Below are 19,454 nucleotides of genomic sequence, written 5' to 3'. Positions count from 1 at the left end.
AAAAAAAACACTTACTATCAAAATGGTGGATGATCCCTGAAATCACGAAGTATACGCGTATAAAATGCGAAAGAAATAATACACCACTCATAAAATTTTGCTGCGCACAAAACTGAGCCACACGGTTGGGACTGTTTGGTCGGGAAAGATAATCATAGTTTCCTTATCATATAAACAAGGATATCGGTTTCGACATAGTTTCCCCTGAAGTTTGTCGTTGTATAGATCTCCGGTCGGGATTTGATATACCACCATAGAGGGTTTTGTGCATCTCACGTGCACAGCGTTCAACTTTATTTTTATTCACAATACCCTCGCATACTCTTTCTCTGTCATATTCTCCACACAGGATCTCGTAGAATATCCTTCACACTTCCGACGACTCCGCTTCATAAACGAAATAAACTTTGCAGCAACGCCTGTACGTAAAGAAGAAATAAACCACAATCTTGTCGACTGAGAAAACTGCTTAAAATGCATCTCGAGGTGACACGAATGTTGACCCAGGTTACGCTACGCATTTCGACACCATCCGTTGTGGGCTGTCTATACCTCTTTGAGGCATTCCCAATATAACATGGACAAATTCGTGTAGTAAAAATAAAACGTGATTTCAGAAACCACCCAGTAAATGGGGGTTATCGATATATAACTTTAGTAATATAATGTTATCTAAGCACCCTTTCAAATACTATTATTATCTACTTTGAAAAACGAAACAATAATTATTATATACTAATTTCGTATTCTGAACTATTCTCTGGTTTAATGAGTTCATCGTAGTTCCTGTTGCGCAGTGCTTGAGTGTGTTGGATTGTTTAAATGTGGCAGGTAATTTAGTTTTTGATACGTTATTGAATAGAAGGGACTGTGTCCTAATCTTGAGCGAATGGGTCGACAAGGTTAAGCGATAACAGGTACGTTTTGGCTTCAAATTTGGTGAATATGTTTGTGTAGAGTATGATCTATGAGAACTCGGGGCACCAAGTTGCGTGAGAAGCGTTTATTGCGTAAATATATATATTTTTTTTACTTAACATGAAGTTTGGAATTGACATGTGAATAACCAGAAAAAGATACTGATGTTGCACAGGCCTGGGAGAATATAACTGTTTGTTCCCCAGCAAGGAAACACGGGCCTCGCGGTCAGTGTGTATTAACTAAGCAACAAAGGTATATAGTACACGTATGCGTTTGTAGAAAAAAAAGATATTTTATTAGATAAGCAAAGACAAGAACGTGCAGTGTTTACCAGGGATCGGAAAGTATCGTAGGATACTATAAATATTGACATTTAGAAAGAGGGCAGTAGCTATTGCAATATCGAGCTCGACAACAATATTTATTGCAATAAACCGAGGACTATTTTCACGCCTAAAGTTGCTCATTTTCTTCACCCAAGCATGATGGAGGGTATTTTGGTCTATAGTTATTAAGGTGTAGGCTGTAAGAACAGTAAAGGATGATGGAAATATACCTTATTATTATTATTATTATACCGTTGCTCTTTGACTGGTAGCTTCCACAAATACAGATTTAACTCAAATGTGACGGTCGTCAAACAGCAGCTCTATATTTATTTGTGTGTGCGTCTGCACGATAAAAGAATCCTAGATGTTCCGCGAGCATATTGCGCTGTAATTTCCAGGTTAAAAAGGATTAGCCATTGGGACCCATTTAATCACATCTAATTACATGTACCGGACAATTTAATAAGAATGGATTTGTTAGCTTTTTTCGTTAACTACCCGGCATCACAGGTGCATCAGGCTATCGATAGCTATATCTCATCTTCTGCACTAGACTTGATACAATCTAACTAGTAGTTATTACGGCAAGCACACACGCTGGCGAACGCAACCGGAATTAAAACATCGGCTGGTAGTGGCGACAATAAACTGGAGTGAGTCCTGTACAGTAGTTTCTTTTTTGTGGGTTGGTTCTCGCTAGCTATATCACGCGTTCAAGCCAACGTATGGACTATACTCAAGTGCTTATGCTTGCATGGGTATATACTGATGCTTCGGGCGCAACAGGCCAGTGATTTTGTGGAGATAGTCTTCCCAAATACTCGAGTATCAATACTAGTACTTTATAATTATTTCAATATTTTGTATTAAAAAATTGTTAAAACCATTTTTCACCAGCAATAGTTGTCTAAAATAAAAGTCAATAATGAAACTATTAATAATTGACTCGACGTGATATTTATGTGTCGCACACGCCACGTTTCATAATTTTTGCTGGTGGACGAGAAGAATGGCAGACTCGAAGGTGCGTTGCAGTCTTCCGCTACGAGCGTTGAACCGGCACTCGCCAACCGGCCCCAGAGCACCACTTACGTTAGTGTGCTCTTCATCCCCACATTTTCCCACGCCGCATTGCGCCATCGCAGGTTCTGGACCAAGTCAACACGGACATCAACGTATGATACACGGGTGTTCTTATGTCCTAGTGCTCCAACGCCTCATGCCTCCTCTCTCTTGCTGACCATTTGCAGAATGTGCTGACCCGCATGGACGAAGTAGAAAAGCGACTGGCGGCTGAGGCCAAGCAGGTGGACGGCCCCGTGGGCGGTGCCGACCTACGCGAATACCAGACACAAGTGCTGCTCAAGCTGCGCGCCATTAGAGGTGCGACCACCGTCGATATATATCGTACACAGCTAGAGTTAGAAGATAGACTGACGTACTATGCGGGTGTGTCGATGCTGCAGACACGATGCTGAAGGAGGGCTCGAGCCTGGAGCAGTTGCGCAAGGAGCGCGACCAAGCCCGCAACGAGCGCGATGCCCTGAAAAAGCAGGTGGACAAGCTTAACTATCGCGTGCACCATCTCAAGCAGCACGTGCCCGTGCCATCGCCTGCCGACATGAAGCTGTAAGGCATACAGTAGCATGATCGCCGCGTATCCTCTTATACTACCAGTCGAGACAAATATAGTATCCGTGTAGCTAAGATCCTGCACCTCTGATGGCGAAGGGTGTCAATCAACAATTTCACGCATCTGATGGCAGTCGGGCACGACCTTGTCCACTGCCTGTTAACAAAGCTTACTTCTGTAGCTTTAGCCAGTTTAGGCAGCAGCCACGACACGATGTCTCCGCGATTTGGCCATTTCCCTTCCTTGGATAACATTCAATAAAAAGGAAATGTTTTTTTTAAGAGAAAGAACAAGAAAGTGGTTTTCTCTGCTCAGAAAAACCAACTTGATCCATGTATTAAGAAATCGCGCCAAATATTAATATTTTTGGACAGGAAACAACGCTTTCTTTAAATATTTCTTAACAAAGAAATGCTTTTCCTTTTATTTATTCGAAAAGCTCATCATCTTATTCTAAGATATCGATTGCAAAGTTTAAGTGCAGCATATATATTAGTAGTTTTACGCCAAGATCGCAAGTGCGGAGGACATCCAGGTCTACGCATTCAGCAATTTGATAACGTTAGCTTCAACACCGCCAACAAGTTATTTTAACCAATCAAAACAAAGTTTCAAGCCATAAAACTTATTCAAGTTAGATGAAATAGCTGTAAAATTTTGCAATTTTAATTGATTTCCTCTGTAAACTTATGCAAGCTCAAATAGAATTAATTGTGAGTCACAATTGAGCTTGCGTTCGATAATTATATTTGTATAAGCTTACAGATCTATCATCGAGCTTGTATAAGTGTACGCGTAAAATATTATGAGCAACGCGTAACTTGTGGGTCAAAAATACACATGATATTTCGTGCTAGTGTTGATCTGACAGGCAATTTTTGAATTGCATGACCAAAATGTAGTGGAGACCTGCAAGACAGAAGATATTCTTTTAAGGGAAACCGTTTTAATGGCAAAATGGCCAGATATAATTGCTGAGACGCTCGAAAAGAGATTGCCAAGTTGCAGCATAGTTTACGTATAGCATAAAACAATCTGTTACACTTTCTTCTCTAGAAAGTGCTTTTCATCATATTGAATATGAAGACTTTAAAAAACCAGCTCGATATTATCGAATCACGCCAAATACTTCTGGAGAAGAATGCGTTTTCAGTTTTATTCTCCATTTTATCATAAATTCAAATTTACAAAAATGCGTAAGTATAAATCCCTTTGTTTCTTGATGGCTTCTTAAAATTGAATAAAAATAAATCCTTTGGTTTCTTGATGGCTTCTCTAAAATATCTCAGGATCTTTCAAAATTGATCAACAGCCGGTAGAACCGGTACCTCGCAGTTGCAGTTTGACCTCCCCGTCAAAGCTGATTTCTCAAAAGATGGCGAAGACGGGAGAAGCCGAACAGCGGCGCGACGTGGAGCTCGACGTAGCGGCGTCTCTCGCTCGCTCCGAAGTAGGCAAGACGCTCGAGAGCAGCTCAGACTCCTCCTCCACCTGTTCCGATGCGGACATGGCGCTGGAAGCCCGTCTAACGTCGCATTTCAGCTCGCATGCTGCCTCGGAGGACGAGTCCCAGCTGATCTCCGCCTTCTTGGCTGCGTCTCGTGCCTCTCAGCTCCTGCTTACGCTCAAACTTTTGGCCAATCCGGCAGTCAAGCACTTCCCGGAGCTTCTGCAGTTCTTCCTGCGCGTCATGATGGCGGCACACGCACGCTCGCACTCGCTGCATACAGTTAAGGAGCAGCCGGAGGTCGAGTCGTGCTCTTACACACAAAATACAGCTGAAAACTGCATCAGCTACGAGCAGGAGGAGAGTTCCTCCGGTTCTACCGGTATCTCTGTCACTTTCAAGCTGCCCGAGGGCTTCCATGCGTGTCTGGCGTCGCACTACGGCAGCGTCAAGCGTCTCAAGTGTGAGAAAGTGTGGCATGGAGACCATATGGCGTACAGATGTCGAACTTGCGGACTCTCGGACTCGAGTTGCATGTGTCTGGCGTGTTTCGACCCAGAAGAGCACGAGGGACACGACTATCGAGTGTACCGTTGCTCCTCTGGGGGATGTTGCGACTGTGGCGACCCGTTGGCCTGGAAACCCGAGGGATTCTGCAAGAAACACAGCGCGCAGAAGAACAAGACGGGACACAATGAGCACGAACTGAAGAAGATGAAGATGGGAGCAGAAGAAGATTCTGTGGTGCAGACGCTCATGAGGAGAGCCATGGAATTCTGTGTGGATGTACTGAAAGAAGTGCATCTGGCCTGCTTACGTCCGCATGCCAGTGAGAACCCAGACCCGTTTTACCCAACGAGATCTCTCCCTCGAACAGGATTACAGCGCTCGGCGCTCCCGTCGGTCGTCAAGACGCACGTGGACAGATTACAGCAGACGCTGGCGTGGCTGCAGATGCTGTCCATGAGCTGTCTGTACTATCGCAACATGATATCCGACTTGTTCTTTGAAGAGCTGCCACCCGATTTTCAGTTGGACGCCGCGTCTACACAGAGTTCGATGGCAACAGATTCGTCCAGCCAACCAGTAGAGGAAACACCAGTGGAGGCTACACCAACGAGCGATGAATCGGAAGAAGACCAAATGGAAGACGGAGGACTGAATCATGGCCCCATGCTGATGCTCGATGTGTTTCTTAAGGCGGGGATACTGCTACCAGTGGAGACGTGTGATGTTCTCGGCGTGTTGTACCTGAAGCTTTTGTTTGACCAGTCGTTCAAACAAAAGTACACATGTCACTTTGTGGAATGGTATCCGTACTTCATCGAGTTGTACTTATCATCCAGCGACGAGAACAACGAGGATGGCATGAGGAATCTGTCACGGTTTATTGACCGTCTTTTCTGCCAGCTTTTCCACAGCAACGCTCAACTACGTGAACTGGAGACTGTCTTCTCGATGCGCCCTACATTTAACCGAAGCGAAACACACAAGACCCGCCGTCGACGACGAAGATCACACCATCCTCTTGGTGTACCTCTCTTAACGACCGACTCGACGCCTTCCTCCTGCGTCGAGTGGCTTATGGTGTTCTTGTTGGAGAAACTGAACGATCTGTTCCGAAGTACTCTGCGATTAATGACGATCTTGCCACAATCGCTGATAGATGGAACGTCGACTGGTGGTAACGATACAAATGGCAGTAGCACGTCGACAGTGGGTATAGGACCAGTACCAGAGGCTCCTCCGGTATTGCGGACTGTCCAGGCGGTGGATTGTGGACGGAATGTGTTCAAGAAGCGGATCTATGCTCGACTTTGCTCGGATTTGCGAACGCTCCTGGTCCATCCGCAGATCGCGGCTGAAGTTTTATTGCGGTCTTTTCGCTGCATTGGAGGGGACGATTGTGCTCTGCATGAAGCTTCAGTGTACGCGCAGCTCATGAAGACGTTTGAGTTGCTGCAGCAGATGGACTTGCAGACCCGTCATGTACACCGGCATATCGAGTACGAGTCACAAAACTGGACCTTTGCGTTTGTCGCAGACTACGAGCTGAAACTGTTGCTGAGTGCGTTTTTAACTGGTATCCCTACGTGCTTCTCTTGTGAGGTCTGGACGAGCATTACGACGGGTGAGAACAGTTGGAATCAAGGAGCTAGAGGAGTCATTACCGGGGCCACGCCGCTGAATCCTTTGGAGACTGACACGTTTCGACCTCTTGCGTTGGCTCGAGCGATTTTGCATCCCGTACGAGTGTCTTTGAGTCAGTGGGCGAACCGTAATGGGCGACCAGAGTTTGTAGCTGAAGCAAGCGAGTTAGTTGCAGCATGTGCAGGACCTGGCGAAGTATCGAGAGAAAGAGTGGCAACGACGATGACACAGCTGATGAAATACTACGAGCAGGGCACAGTGGCGTTGGGAGGCGCCAGTGCGAAGAGCCTTCACTTCCCGCTGCATCACATGTATGCAGCACTGATCCATGCATTGTGTGGCGTCGTGCGTCCTCAAACGATGGCCGACTGGCGCGAGTTGCTGGGCATGGGGTCTGCTAATGACGAACAACGCAAAGACTTGGCGTTTTGGTATAGCGTCTTGGATCATCCTCTGCGGGTGTTGCTCTTCTCAAGAGAAATTAAGGCTGGTCTGTGGGTACGAAATGGCGGAGTGATGCTGCAGCAACTCATTCATTACCACTCGAAGCATTGGCGATACTTTGGTCTTCACTCGGATCTGTTCCTATGTCAACTTGGAGCTGGTCTTCTACCGCACGGGAGCTTCACGCGTCTCTTCTTTCATCAACTACCGTTTGGGATTCGTGGATCGTCGGTGCTTGGACTAAACTCTTTGAATGTTGCGAAGGATAGTGTGAACGTTGACCGCAGTCGTGAGTTGCGTCAAGAATTGGACGTCGTGGAGGAAGCTCTGCGTCTCCTGCTTCAGATTGTGCTAGCACCTGTCAAACTGGCCTCTGCTGGCTCACCCGAGACTGCGGCTGTGTGGCTTCTGGAGCGTGAGATCATGCATTGGTTGACACTGGGTCCGTTCACGCGTAGTGAAGTGATTATGCGAACGGATATGAAGCTGGTGGAGCAGATAAAGCAACTGTCAACGCACGAGTGGGCGGAGTTAGAAGAGGAAGAAATCCTTACGCATGTGTTGGAGAACGTTGGTGTGTATGAAGACCCGGTTGGATGTTCCAGTGGCCCTCGAACTGCTCGTAGTGGCAGTCTCTTAGGCTGTGGACTCAAGATGAGCGGCTCGTGGAAGTTGAAGCCCGAACTGTGGTCTCGAGTCTCTCCTCTATTCGAGTGCTTCACGCCGTCTGAAGCGCAGCAGTGCGAACAGAATATCCGCAAGAACTTACCCAAATCCAGTGATCAACAAGGCACAATCCTGCCTATGCTACCACGAACACAGCTTGAAGGATCGAGCGGGGTAGATATGCACGGGCTGCTGGCTGAAACGATGTTGAACTCGTCGTACATGGTTAGTGTCTTGTTCGTCATTTTCGAGAACTACAGACGCAGAGTAGTAACACAGCAAGGTCAGCAAGGGGTTAATGAAGACCAAGACAGCGGAAACTCAGTCACGAACGAGAACCTGCTGCTTGCTGCTCTGCACTGTCTATACGTGGCAGTTGAAATGCTGCCAAAGGACCCTCAAGACGCCCAGCTTCACAAGAAGCATGGTATTACTGGAAGCAAGCGGAATTTGGATGATATTGCGCAGTGCTTTGACGATGAAAGCAGTTTATTTATCAAGGTGTGCACTGAGATACCGATAGAAGAGCAGAGTGGAGAATGCGATGCTGAATCCGATGGAAAGGAAGCACCTACGTCTAGCTTGCTATCGTTGCTCCTGTTCTTCACTGAACGCAAGAGTGCGATGGAGGATTCGCAGCCTGTGGTGAAGCTCATTCTGCGATCAGTACGCGAGAAATCGCCAGTCTGCTCGGCGTATTTGGACGCGATAAAGCAGAAACAGCTAGAAGCTCACTCGAATATTTCCAACAAAGAGAACGAGAACTCAAACTCTACTAGCTGCGAAGACGACAGCGATGAAAAAGACCCACCAAAGCTCACAGCTAAAGAGATGATGAGAAGGCGACAGCAGCAGATTCTGGACAAGATGCGGTCCCAGCAAATGCAGTTTCTGTCTGCTAACAGCGATACGATGAACGAGGAGACAGTGAACAATACTGACGGTCAAGTGTTGATGGACTCGGACAGTGACAGCTACGATGAGGCGATGGAATCGGAGGAAGTGGAGGAAGACCATGAGGAAGAAGATGAGTGGGGGTTCCCTACTGGTCAAGTGGATGTCCGCTTGTATCTGGATCACGTCTCATCCGCTATCGCCCAGATCCGGGAGAAACAGCGGAGATCTCAAGACCGGAGACGACGACGAAGACGAAGCACTCGGAGTTCGTCTATCACTGCAGAGAACGACGACAGGGGACGCTCCTCGTCCATAAATTACGACTACACCCTAGACGACTCGTGTGAAGAGTGCGGCCTTTGTCGTTTACCGTGCGACCCACGCTCTCGCGAATCCTCCTTCGGCTTTGTAGGCATGATTCTACCCACCAATATGCCCCAGAGAATCGAGAAAGGAGCGTCAAACTCCGTCGTGTCTTCGCGCCTCCCGTCTCTGCGTGTACTGAAACCCGGAACAACCGAGGAAATGCGCTTGCAACTCGCAGACAGCGTCATCTGGAGCTGTGGCCACGCTATTCATCACGCGTGCTTAAAGGCGTATCTCATGTCATTGTGGAAGCAAAAGCACGGCCGAAGTCCTTTGGAAATGGCCAGTAGCGAGGACCGCCTGCTCAGTGAACGCGACATGGAGTTCGTGTGTCCGATCTGCCGTCGACTGTCGAATTGTCTCGTCCCACGCGTGTCTTTGGGGGAGCTTAGAGAACGAGCGTCTGCCTGTGAGTTCATGAGGACGGAGTTTTCAGACGAGGAAGAAGAAGAGAAGAAGGACGACGGACAGGACCCCTTGGCGTTCCTGCAGTGGCTGGACGCCCAGATGAGCTTTAGAGATGATTCCCCGGTCGTCAAGCGACGACGCTCGCGGACTCAGTCGAGTTTACGGCTAAGGCGACGTTTGTTATCGTCCAGTTCGAAGACGTCGTTGTCTCCTGGCTCGCAGTCGTCCGGTTCGCTGTCGTCTCCCGGTGAACGGGATTGTACCGAGCAAGACGTGAGTGTAGAGCGGGAGATTGGAGCGTTCTGTCATGAAGTTGTACTGCGTTCTGTACGTGCACAACTTTATCTCCCGACGCTGCTTACCAGCTCCATTCGTGACGAAGGCAGCTTGGACTTGGAGATGCAGCAGCTTAGTTCGGAATGTGGCGCTCAAACGCCGGCGTGGCAGTTGCTTCTGCACTGTCTTGAAGTGCAGCTACGCGTGGTAGCACGTGAGAAGACTATGTTACAGACGGATAGCGTGGACCCGTTGCAGCTTCGTTCGATGCGTCAACTTGCAGACATCACGGCGGCTGCTGTCGCGTTCTCGACCCCGAGTTCGTTGGCGTGGACTGTGGTGGAGGCGCCGGCGGAGAAACAGTTCGAGAGCGTCATGACGCGACTGAATGGACTGATATTTGGACAGCAAGTTCTCTTTGCAGAAGACGAAGATGCGTGTAGTACCAAGTGGAGTATGCGCGACCAGCTGCAAGGAGACGCGGACGACGCGACGGATGCAGCACTAGTGGGCACGCCGATGCTGTGCCACCCGCGGTTGCTCACGTGCTTCGCAATGCGTATGATGTGGAGACAGAGCATTGCAACACCCAACACGGACGTAGCAGCGGAGCAACTACTCACTGAGGCGTTCTTCTCGTCGCGCGTATTATTCACAGCTCAGGTGTTGCAGGCGCTGGCTTATCTATCGATACAGAATGACTGCAAAGCGGAGAACGGAGAAGTACCGAAGGAGATCCGCGAATTTGAAGACGTCGAGTCGCTTCGCGACGCATCTGCGTGGATTTCACTGATGCTGGCGCGGTCTCGCTTGGTGGACAAGTCGGTACGGACGTCTGATGTTAAACCAGCGAAAAGGTGGAGCACGGGGGCGATGGAGGAGCAAGTGAGCGTCTTGTGCTTACCGCTCGCTCAGCAGATGCTTCTACTCATGGACGTTGTGCTGCCGATGCCTCATCACACTCACAGCGACAGCAACGACTCCAACACGCCGCAGATTGCCGAGACGTGCGCTGTCTGCGACGGATTGTTCCCTGCCGCATCGACAACAACCAGGCCGCCCACGGCGTCTGCGTTACTGGAGAAATGCTTGCGGAGACTTCACTTACCGCCTTTACGACTCTTCTTCCATCGGCAGATGTTCCCGTCAAGTCAGCGCGCGTTGTGTCAGCTCTGGGGTGCTCAGCTGGAGGCCAAGGCCGCTGTTTCTAGGCAACAAGCGCGCTCTCAAGCGCTAGTGATGGGAGACTCCTCCACACAGACCAATACCTTTCCACTGCAACGGCAAGTGATGTTGCTGTCGTCTCGAGCTGCTGCGGTCGCTGCTGCCGGCGCCAACTCACGCCTGCTGATCCCGTTGCCTCGTGTGTACATGGATCTATTCATCCGATACAACGAGAAGCCGACGGGCATCTGTCAACAGTGCGCACAGGTCCCTCAACATCCAGGACTGTGTCTCTATTGTGGTGAAGTACTATGCTGCTTCTCGCCGTGCTGCGAGGCAAAGGAAGGCGGCGGCGTGGGTGAGTGCACGCAGCACGCCCAGCGTTGCGGCCTTGGGATGGGGGTCTTTTTACTGCTACGTGCGTGTACTGTGATCCTCTTCTTGGGCAACGAACGACGCTGCGTGTGGGGCAGTCTGTACGTGGACAAGAACGGAGAGGAAGACCCGTACCTGCGGCGCGGCAAGACCCTGTATCTCGACCAGAGCCGCCGTCAAGCGCTGGAGACGCTGTTGGTCTCGCACAGCTTCTCTCAGAACACAGCTATCTTACAGAACACGTCAAGGCGCGATGGCCGCCGGTATTAAACACGTTGAAGTGTAGAAGTAGACTCAACATCTTTGAGTAATGAAAGGCACGAAGTACCTTACACGCATTCACGTACATGTAAATGCCGTCGATCGAATCTGATCCTGAGCAGGATGCGCTTCTTGACGTGACAGGCATTCACGTGCAATACAGTGCCTCGTCTCGGAGTCTTCCACTGTTCGACGTGACCCGTGCAACGTGGAGACTGCGGCCTGCATCTTCGTGGCGCGGATGGCCATCTCCTGCACGTTAAACTGTCCGTTAGTGATCGAATCTCCATCCTGCGGGACTCGATCCCGAGCAAACAGGACGCCCGGGAAGTGACCTGATTACAGGGATTAACGAGCGGCTTCAAGGTCAAGCCTCATGGCACGCCGGCGCTCGCAGCATGACTCCGACGCACAACTCACTCGGCAATACGCCACTCCCCGCGCACGACCCACTCCACGATCCCTTCGTAACGTCATGGTCTCCCTTGTTTCCATCGCCGCGGCGGCTGCTCTTGCCGTCGTCACTCGGTTCCAGTCAACCGACGCGGCATTCGTCGCTTGTGCCGAAGCCCCAGCAAGACCTGGAGACCGTCGCACCAGCACGTCCCAACTCAAAGTGACGACGTTCAACGCGGAGTTCTTGTTCCTGGGCAACGCACCGCACGGACTCAAATGTCCGGGAGCTGACTGTCGATGGACGACGGCGGCTCAAGCTCAGAGCCACGTGATCCAGATCGCATCCGTGATCAAGAGTCTGGACGCCGACATCATCCAGCTCAACGAGGTCGAGGACTGCACCGTGCTGGAGGCTGTCATCACGCAGCTCGAAGCACTGGGCGACTCCACCTACAAGCCGTACGTGATCAGAGGAGCTGACACGTCCACGGGTCAGAACTCGGCACTGCTCACGCGAATCGATCCTGTTGTGGATCTGCAACGTACGGAGACGCGCGCAACGATCCCCGTTAGTGGGTCAAAGTGCCCTAGTTCGAGCGGATACTCGAGCTCCAAGGGCGTGTCCAAGCACTTCTACACGACCTTCAACGTCACGGGCTTTTCCAAGCCGATCACGCTCGTGGGTGCTCATCTACTGGCCAACCCCGAGAGTAAACCACGTTGCTTCGAGCGTGAAGCTCAGGCGACGGTACTCGCTGATCTGGCCAATGCTGCAGTCGATGAAGGTCACCACGCCATCATCACTGGTGACCTGAACGACTGGTCTGCGGCTCTGCCGGACAAGAACAGCAACGCACCGATCAGTGCAGTGCTCTCCATTCTAACGGGTACCAACTTTGTCGACGTGGCGAGCAAAATCTCGCAGTCTGACCGCTACACGCAATGGTGGGACGAGGACAATGACTGTGTGTACGAAGACAGCGAGTTGAGCAGTCTCGACCACATGCTCGTCTCCAAGTCACTGTCGTCTGCTCTCAAGAGCGTCTCGTTCAATCACAACCTGTACACCACGTCCTGCAGTGGATACAACAGTGATCACTACCCGATCTCCATCGTTTTGAACAAGGTCTAAAGCTCCGAGCTCGCTCCAAACACAACGTAATTGTTCATGAGTAGTTCAAACAAACAAACAAAAAAGACAGTTTTTGGTTTAACTGATCTGGGGTTGCTTTAGAAGTGCCCTAAATGATGGCCAGCGTCTCGTCCTCGTCGTAGCCGAACTGCGATTTGTACTGCTTGAAGATCCGCTCGATTGCACTGATGTATTCAGCGTGAACCGCACAAACTTCTGCGTTGGTTGGGTTTGGATCGTGCTTCACGATAATAGGCTTCCCGTACACAACTCCGTAGCGCTTTCCCTTTGGTGGGGCCTTGGGCATCCACCAAAACTTCCCCCAAAAGATGAGCACTGGGATGCCAAGTCTCTTCCGGAAGAAATCGGTCACATTCTTGGGTGGGGTCCACATGCTACAGGTAGGGAGCAGCATACTGTTAAGTCGGAATATAGAGCTAGCGACACAACGCGTACGTACTTGTACAGCCACTTTTCGCCGAACACAAACGTAGGAACCAGGTCAGCTCCCTGACGCATTGCGAGTTTGATGAATCCCAGTCGCTTTTTCAGCACGAGTTGGGTCTGTAGTGAAGCAATCAGTACTGTCACGACTCCAAAGAGCACGTAATATTACACACCTCCTTTGAATTCGGATCCGTAAGGAAAATCTCGGGTACACCACCAGGGTAGACGACGATACTCTTGCCATCTTTCAACACCTTCTCACCAGTGGAGCGTGAGGCGTCGACCCCACCCATCCACAAACACATATCACGTCCTAACGGGATGTAATACATTGCCGAGGCACCAAGGACTAAAGCACCAAAACCAGTGAGACTCTGGAGCTTTAGCGTCCCTCTCAGATCACTTACATCGAGTCGTGATGCCAGGACACACGTCAATGAAGTTTTGGCCGAAAGCTGCGATTCGAGAGAGTACAAGGATTCCGTGAGGATGGAATCCGAAAATGTATTTTCCCCTCGAATCTAGCTCTTGCTCCCGAATGATCTTCATGCTGAACGTCAACGGAATCGACAAGTAAGTGCGCTGAAATATACCGTAAGGGTCTGTGGTAGTAAACGTACCGAAGAAATTTGTTCATGAGACCCCATAGACTCGACGTACGCACGGCTACCCATTCGTTGCCTTGTCCTGTTTTCTGGGCGCCACTGAAGAATGAGGGGAAATACAGAGCGATCATAGCAACAGACACGTAGTCGAGTCCATGCTTGAAAGCTCAAAAAGATTAAACGCTGGGAACGATGAATAGACAATTGCAAACCTGATTCACCTGATGCAGGCAGTTGAACAACACGAGGAACGGGAAGCTCCAAACGAAATAGTGCGTTGTCACGAAGCTGAACACGTCGGTAAGGAAGTTCTGCACCCACAGGGGCACGTGGCTATCATCCGCAAAGAACCCGAGAGGTTCATACACGAAAACGCCCTTGTCCTTCTGCTCTTGAATTTTACTTGCCATTTGCGACCTCGCTGTCAAATAGAAAACTGATGTTGACTTGGACTCAAATCGAATGTGAATCATCAACGTGTTGGATTATTCACGATTATTGCGGTGGACCTCCGATACCATAATCAAGCTTGTACGTCGTCACTTTACAACTTCGTAAAACTAAACGATAAGCAACGTCTCGTCCTCCTCATAGCCAAATTCGGACTTGTACTGCTTGAAGATCCGCTCGATCTCAGCGACGTATTGCGCATGAACAGCTCGAATTTCCTCGTCGGTCGGGTTTGGAGTGTGCTTCGTAACAATCGGTTTGCCGTAGACCAGTCCATAGCGCTTTCCTTCGGCTGGAGCTTTAGGCATCCACCAGAATTTGCCCCAGAAGACAAGGACTGGGATGCCGAGAGCCTTGCGGAAGAAGTTGATGATGAATCTGGGCGGATTCCACATGCTAAAATGATAGAAAACGTTAGTAAAGATTCTAGACTACAAGCTCAAGAACAGAGGACTCACTTGTATAGCCACTTTTCTCCAAAGATGAACGTAGGGATCAGATCTGCCCCGTGACGCATTGCGAGCTTGATAAACCCGAGACGCTTCTTCAGCACGAGCTGAGTCTGTATAGGAATAAATACCATGAAATGTCGTAAAAAAACTCCATTAAATCAACGCAGTATAATAAGTGCTCGATGTACCTCTTTCGAGTTTGGGTCTGTGCGGAAAATCTCGGGTACACCGCCTGGGTAGACAATGATACTGTTGCCTTCTTTCAAGACCTTCTCACCCGTGGACCGCGAAGCATCAACGCCACCAAGCCACAAGCAGATATCGCGTCCTAACGGGACGTAATACATGGCTGATGCTCCGAGAACTAACAGATATTTGTGAGACTTGTGACGATTTTTGATAGAACTGGCACGAACTTACGTCGATTTTTGATGCCTGGGAAGACGTCGTCGAAGTTGCGGCCGAAGATTGCGAGACGAGAGAGCACGATGATACCGTGCGGATGAAATCCGAAGATGTATTGTTTCTTGGGGTCTAGCTCCTGTTCACGGATGATCTTGATGCGAAGGAACTTGTTCATCAGTCCCCAAATGCTGGACGTGCGCAAGGATTCCCATACGTTTCCCTTGCCAGTCTTTTGGGCTCCACTGAAGAACGATGGCAGGTATAAAGCCACCATCGCAATCGAAACGTAGTCAAGACCGCGCTGTATATACAAGCACGAACAAATAATGAGCAATTTACGAACTCATCGTATGTACTGAAAACGGAAGCATAGTTCACCTTATGCAGATAGTAGAACAGACCGAGAAATGGCCAACTCCACACGAAATAATGCGCCGTGATGAAGCTGAACACGTCGGTGATGAAGTTCTCCATCCACTTGGGGACTCGACTGTTCTCGGAGAAGTACGCTTTGCTCTCATACACCAGAACGCCCTCTTTTGGTTGCGTTTCTTCACCGCTCTCGTTCTTGTCCATCGTCGGGTCTGGCGCCATTGTGACGGAGATGTCAAATTCGGAAATGACTTCCACGTCAAGTTCACGACTAGACTTACGAGTGCTGTGAGGGTTTCGATGGTTGCACGACGTTCAGAAGCGTGCGACGTAATGGACCAGGGCGCCTTCAACTAGACATGGTAAACAGCTATACCGTTCAGGGTGATCGCGTGAAGAGCTTTGACCATGAAACAGACCTATGATAGTAAAGCAATCAAGACCACATGTAAGAAATGACGTGATGCCCCACGCAATCTCGGTTCGCGATGATCGTTTGAACAGCTTATGCACATTTTACGACCAAATGAACCAAAAGCTTTCAACATTTATCATTTAGAATGACGTAATGTTCCAATTGAATCGCTTGCCAGCCATTCATCGGAAACTAAACGATGGCCAACGTTTCATCCTCCTCATATCCGAACTCCAATTTGTACCGCCCAAAGATCCTTTCGATCTCGGCGACATATTGACTGTGAATTGCACAAATTTCCTCTTCTGTCGGGTTTGGATTGAGCTTTGTGGTAATTGGTCTGCCGTACACCACTCCATAGCGTTTTCCTTTCTCAGGAGCCTTGGGCATCCACCAGAACTTACCCCAGAAGACGAGCACCGGGATGCCAAGCGTCTTGCGAAAGAAATCTATCACCCCTTTAGGGGGATTCCACATGCTGTACACACGACATAAAGTTAATATGCAACGTGTTGCCACACATTCAGCTACGTTGCACTCACTTGTAAAGCCACTTCTCTCCGAAGACGAATGTTGGCACAAGATCTGCTCCGTGATTCATGGCCAATTTGACGAACCCGAGGCGATTCTTGAGCACTAATTGGGTCTTAAAGTATGCAACAACTTCGCGTTACGGGCCCAAAATACTAGATCTCTGCGTGCAAATTGCTTACCTCCTTTGAGTTGGGGTTCGTCTTGAATATTCCCGACACGCCACCAGGATACACAACGATACTGCTTCCTTCTTTCAGCACCTTCTCGCCCGTAGACCGTGAGGCGTCGACCCCTCCCATCCATAAACACAACTCACGACCGAGAGGGATGTAAAACATTGGAGACGCTCCAAGAACTGACACACATTAACCACCGTTATTTACTGTGAACATTTTTTGTTTTACCAACCCACTTACTTCTGTACGTGATGCCTGGGAAAACATCTTCGAAGCTGCCGCCAAAAATCGCGATCCGCGAGAGTACGATGATCCCGTGAGGGTGGAAACCGAAGATGTATCGCTTATTAGGATCGAGCTCCTGCTCCCGGATGATCTTCATCCTGATAAAAAAAAAGTGGGAAAAGAAGTGAGAAGCTATATACTGATGACATGGAAGACAGTCGTCGAACCGGAGGAATTTGTTGAGCAACCCCCACAGCCTGGAAGTGCGGAGACCTTCCCACACGTTGCCCTTGCCGGTTTTGTGTGCTCCGCTGAAGAATGAGGGCAGATAGAGCACCACCATTGCAATAGATACGTAGTCGAGGTCGTACTAAAAGAACAGGTAGAGCGGTTAGTTTGAAGATACCACGCTGGTCGCTATAGCGTTGGTCACCTTGTGAAAAACGTAGAATAGGGCGAGGAACGGGACGCCCCACACGAAGTAGTGCAGAATCACGAAGCTGAATGCATCGGTGAGCAGGTTCTGCATCCATCGAGGTACTTTGCTGTCGTTGACAAAGTACCCTGGGGCATCGTACACCAACACATCCTGTTCTTGATGATCTTGGCTTTTCTCGATTGCGTTCGGTGCCATACTTACGCGTGTGGTGCTGCGAAGAAGTCGAAGTGAGCTCGATCTTGAGCCCAGATTTTGGACTCAGGATCCTCTCTGCCAGAGGATCTACACTGGCCTCCAGAGGACCTCGGGAGGCCGTCCAGTGCCAGTGACTACCACTATGCCACCAACCGTACCACGCAGAACGAAGCAGTATCCGTGAGTCATCGTTCGTTTTCCGTCTTGAAACTAATACGAGGTTGACACGGAGCACACGCGATTTCCATGGAGGTGCACCACTCGGTCCGAGTTGTTATGCCTTACATTTTGTTAGCAATCTTGACAGAATCTGTAACATTTTTAGATATTCATAATTCATTTAAGCTTTTATGCTTGTCCAATTTTTTTTTTTTTTAAGGAAAAAGTAAGTTTTTTTGCCAGCAAGATGTCCCACACATCTGTGCCATCCATGATCGAAGGCTGGCAATACGGCTCCGAAGCTGGCCAAGTCTCGCCTCGTTTGTTTTTCGCTTTGAGGAATGTCAATCCGATTCGCCGTTCGTGAACGTACTGGGTATCCATGGATATCCGGAATACGACATTTGGGATCAGTCTCCTCACCTTCAGAGCTCCAAACTGCAGTTCGCACGCTGGTTCGCAAGGTTGCATGGTGTCAAGCTCACTTTTGTGCGAAGGCACGTTGCTGTCTGTGACAAAGGGGCACCATCCTGCATGCGACGACACGGAAACCCTGCACTATCCGCTTCGTTGGTTGAAGACGCCGTTTGCGCCGCAAAATAAACAGAGAATAATGGAGTGCTCAATTCTTAACTTACTAGTGGTAAATCGCCCTGGACTCGGTGTCGGCGACTGCACCCCATGCGTGTAAAATTAATTAATTCTAGTATAACAGCAACCCCATGCTGTGTGTCAAGTATTATTTATTAATTAATACTTACGAGATACTTCGAGCACAATCTTATTCAGCTCTGGATCAGACATTGCCACGCTGAAATCTCGACCAGACCTATCCAACCGCATTTTTGCTATCCAACCGCATTTTTGTGGATAGGACCGTCAAGACCAGTCGACGCTCGTCCAGGCATTGCCATTTGGCAGCGAACGTCCGGTATGTTTTGAAGCCAACACGAACAGACAAACCCGTCTTGGACCGAGGCATGAGCTTACATACCTCCCATTCCAGTTTTTACTTGGTCACGGACACTTCTCGCCCAGGAAGACTTCCCAGCTCCATAATGTGGCGTCAATTCGGTCTGCTTTGCGCTCTTCTCGGTGCTACCGCTTCTGCCGACAGCAATAACGACTGGCACATGACCCCCGTCAAGATCATCCAGGCCCGTGTTCAAGGAGACCCGCCTGTGTGGCACCCGGAGGTCAACCTGTGGCTGTCCAAGTACGGTGACACCACGGAAGCTGCCTACGTTAACAACCTCGACACAGTCAATATGGCGTCTGTGGAAGGAGCTCTGATGTATGTGCAGGCTGAAGGCATTAACGTGAACGAGCAGTCGGTCAAGTGCCAACGCAAAAATAACATGCAGTACGTCGTGTTCTACGAAATGACCATCGTCCAACCGACCTATAGCATCAAGTATTACGAAAACCACACGCCCCCGGAGTACGGTGACTTCGTGGCCATGGACGGCGCCAAATGCACGAATGCAGGCGCTGACCTGCCGAAGAGCTGCAAAGTTTACTACGGGCTGGACGGTACCATGGATATTGGCCCGAACGTTGGTTGCAACCCGCAGGGCTCGGATCCGCGTGCTCCGTACCCGGACAACTACTGGTGCTCGTTCCCGAACTCGTGCGCTCAGAAATACCGTGCGGAGAAGACGGCCGAGTGCAGGGCGCAATACAACGGTGGCCTGTGCCCCATGGGAGTCCAGCC

The 19,454-nt window shown here is 49.6% G+C and overlaps 7 protein-coding genes across 16 annotated transcripts in view; 4 read left to right on the top strand and 3 right to left on the bottom strand.

The window, feature by feature from the left end:
- The first annotated feature begins 2,230 nt into the window (after positions 1 to 2,230).
- On the top strand, positions 2,231 to 3,167 carry PPTG_07850 (hypothetical protein). 6 transcript variants are annotated; one of them, XM_008902226.1, is made up of 5 exons: positions 2,235 to 2,274; positions 2,396 to 2,425; positions 2,501 to 2,633; positions 2,717 to 2,879; positions 2,954 to 3,167. In XM_008902226.1, exons 1-5 carry the CDS (start codon positions 2,260 to 2,262, stop codon positions 2,955 to 2,957), a joined length of 345 nt encoding a protein of 114 aa, XP_008900474.1. In that variant the 5' UTR covers positions 2,235 to 2,259; the 3' UTR covers positions 2,958 to 3,167. The 6 variants fall into 6 exon arrangements, with proteins under 6 accessions (XP_008900472.1, XP_008900477.1, XP_008900476.1 ...); XM_008902224.1 differs by having other exon boundaries at positions 2,231 to 2,274; positions 2,717 to 3,167; XM_008902225.1 differs by having other exon boundaries at positions 2,235 to 2,425.
- A 1,063-nt stretch (positions 3,168 to 4,230) lies between these two features.
- On the top strand, positions 4,231 to 11,417 carry PPTG_07849 (hypothetical protein). The gene has a single exon (XM_008902223.1). The coding sequence runs from the start codon at positions 4,259 to 4,261 to the stop codon at positions 11,345 to 11,347; it is 7,089 nt and encodes a 2,362-aa protein (XP_008900471.1). The 5' UTR covers positions 4,231 to 4,258; the 3' UTR covers positions 11,348 to 11,417.
- PPTG_07848 (hypothetical protein) lies at positions 11,412 to 12,952 on the top strand. Its single transcript, XM_008902222.1, has one exon. The coding sequence runs from the start codon at positions 11,715 to 11,717 to the stop codon at positions 12,864 to 12,866; it is 1,152 nt and encodes a 383-aa protein (XP_008900470.1). The 5' UTR covers positions 11,412 to 11,714; the 3' UTR covers positions 12,867 to 12,952.
- Positions 12,942 to 14,348, bottom strand: PPTG_07847. 2 transcript variants are annotated; one of them, XM_008902220.1, is made up of 6 exons: positions 14,140 to 14,348; positions 13,934 to 14,076; positions 13,721 to 13,863; positions 13,487 to 13,662; positions 13,327 to 13,430; positions 12,942 to 13,261 (listed from the first exon to the last, which is right to left on the bottom strand). In XM_008902220.1, the coding sequence occupies exons 1-6, from the start codon at positions 14,326 to 14,328 to the stop codon at positions 12,976 to 12,978; spliced, it is 1,041 nt and encodes a 346-aa protein (XP_008900468.1). In that variant the 5' UTR covers positions 14,329 to 14,348; the 3' UTR covers positions 12,942 to 12,975. The 2 variants fall into 2 exon arrangements, with proteins under 2 accessions (XP_008900468.1, XP_008900469.1); XM_008902221.1 differs by having other exon boundaries at positions 13,934 to 14,348.
- Positions 14,349 to 14,381: 33 nt separating this feature from the next.
- Positions 14,382 to 15,832, bottom strand: PPTG_07846 (hypothetical protein). Its single transcript, XM_008902219.1, has 5 exons — positions 15,604 to 15,832; positions 15,241 to 15,526; positions 15,009 to 15,184; positions 14,827 to 14,930; positions 14,382 to 14,764 (listed from the first exon to the last, which is right to left on the bottom strand). Exons 1-5 carry the CDS (start codon positions 15,817 to 15,819, stop codon positions 14,479 to 14,481), a joined length of 1,068 nt encoding a protein of 355 aa, XP_008900467.1. The 5' UTR covers positions 15,820 to 15,832; the 3' UTR covers positions 14,382 to 14,478.
- Positions 15,833 to 16,055: 223 nt separating this feature from the next.
- On the bottom strand, positions 16,056 to 17,843 carry PPTG_07845 (hypothetical protein). 4 transcript variants are annotated; one of them, XM_008902216.1, is made up of 6 exons: positions 17,381 to 17,843; positions 17,175 to 17,317; positions 16,963 to 17,105; positions 16,726 to 16,901; positions 16,555 to 16,658; positions 16,056 to 16,490 (listed from the first exon to the last, which is right to left on the bottom strand). In XM_008902216.1, the coding sequence occupies exons 1-6, from the start codon at positions 17,579 to 17,581 to the stop codon at positions 16,205 to 16,207; spliced, it is 1,053 nt and encodes a 350-aa protein (XP_008900464.1). In that variant the 5' UTR covers positions 17,582 to 17,843; the 3' UTR covers positions 16,056 to 16,204. The 4 variants fall into 4 exon arrangements, with proteins under 4 accessions (XP_008900464.1, XP_008900463.1, XP_008900465.1 ...); XM_008902215.1 differs by having other exon boundaries at positions 16,963 to 17,317; XM_008902217.1 differs by having other exon boundaries at positions 16,056 to 16,658.
- Positions 17,844 to 18,759: 916 nt separating this feature from the next.
- The window catches only part of PPTG_07844 (hypothetical protein), a gene marked incomplete at its 3' end in the record, with an annotated part of 2,457 nt that continues 1,762 nt past the window's right edge, over positions 18,760 to 19,454 (top strand). Inside the window, exon 1 of the mRNA XM_008902214.1 lies at positions 18,760 to 19,446. Coding sequence (XP_008900462.1) covers positions 18,799 to 19,446 — 648 coding nt within the window. The 5' untranslated portion in view covers positions 18,760 to 18,798. The remainder of the gene's footprint in view (positions 19,447 to 19,454) is intronic.

This window comes from Phytophthora parasitica (assembly GCF_000247585.1).
Source record: "Phytophthora parasitica INRA-310 unplaced genomic scaffold supercont2.13, whole genome shotgun sequence".
Lineage (NCBI taxonomy): Eukaryota > Oomycota > Peronosporomycetes > Peronosporales > Peronosporaceae > Phytophthora > Phytophthora nicotianae.
This window is presented reverse-complemented; position numbering and strand designations above follow the sequence as displayed.

What these genes read in the sequence shown, in the direction of transcription:
- PPTG_07846 (XM_008902219.1), bottom strand. Translation starts at nt 15,819, where the DNA reads ATGGCGCCAGACCCGACGATGGACAAGAACGAGAGCGGTGAAGAAACG. An exon ending in TGTTCTACTATCTGCATAAG is followed by an intron (nt 15,527 to 15,603) that starts GTGAACTATGCT and finishes TTGTATATACAG; the next exon opens with CGCGGTCTTGACTACGTTTC. An exon ending in CCCAGGCATCAAAAATCGAC is followed by an intron (nt 15,185 to 15,240) that starts GTAAGTTCGTGC and finishes AATATCTGTTAG; the next exon opens with TTCTCGGAGCATCAGCCATG.
- PPTG_07848 (XM_008902222.1), top strand. Translation starts at nt 11,715, where the DNA reads ATGGCACGCCGGCGCTCGCAGCATGACTCCGACGCACAACTCACTCGG.
- PPTG_07847 (XM_008902220.1), bottom strand. Translation starts at nt 14,328, where the DNA reads ATGGCAAGTAAAATTCAAGAGCAGAAGGACAAGGGCGTTTTCGTGTAT. An exon ending in CGGATCCGAATTCAAAGGAG is followed by an intron (nt 13,431 to 13,486) that starts GTGTGTAATATT and finishes GCTTCACTACAG; the next exon opens with ACCCAACTCGTGCTGAAAAA. An exon ending in GGCGAAAAGTGGCTGTACAA is followed by an intron (nt 13,262 to 13,326) that starts GTACGTACGCGT and finishes CCCTACCTGTAG; the next exon opens with CATGTGGACCCCACCCAAGA.
- PPTG_07845 (XM_008902215.1), bottom strand. Translation starts at nt 17,581, where the DNA reads ATGGCACCGAACGCAATCGAGAAAAGCCAAGATCATCAAGAACAGGAT. An exon ending in CCCAGGCATCACGTACAGAA is followed by an intron (nt 16,902 to 16,962) that starts GTAAGTGGGTTG and finishes AATGTGTGTCAG; the next exon opens with TTCTTGGAGCGTCTCCAATG. An exon ending in CGAACCCCAACTCAAAGGAG is followed by an intron (nt 16,659 to 16,725) that starts GTAAGCAATTTG and finishes GCATACTTTAAG; the next exon opens with ACCCAATTAGTGCTCAAGAA.
- PPTG_07849 (XM_008902223.1), top strand. Translation starts at nt 4,259, where the DNA reads ATGGCGAAGACGGGAGAAGCCGAACAGCGGCGCGACGTGGAGCTCGAC.
- PPTG_07850 (XM_008902224.1), top strand. An exon ending in AAGTCAACACGGACATCAAC is followed by an intron (nt 2,426 to 2,500) that starts GTATGATACACG and finishes GACCATTTGCAG; the next exon opens with AATGTGCTGACCCGCATGGA. An exon ending in CAAGCTGCGCGCCATTAGAG is followed by an intron (nt 2,634 to 2,716) that starts GTGCGACCACCG and finishes TCGATGCTGCAG; the next exon opens with ACACGATGCTGAAGGAGGGC.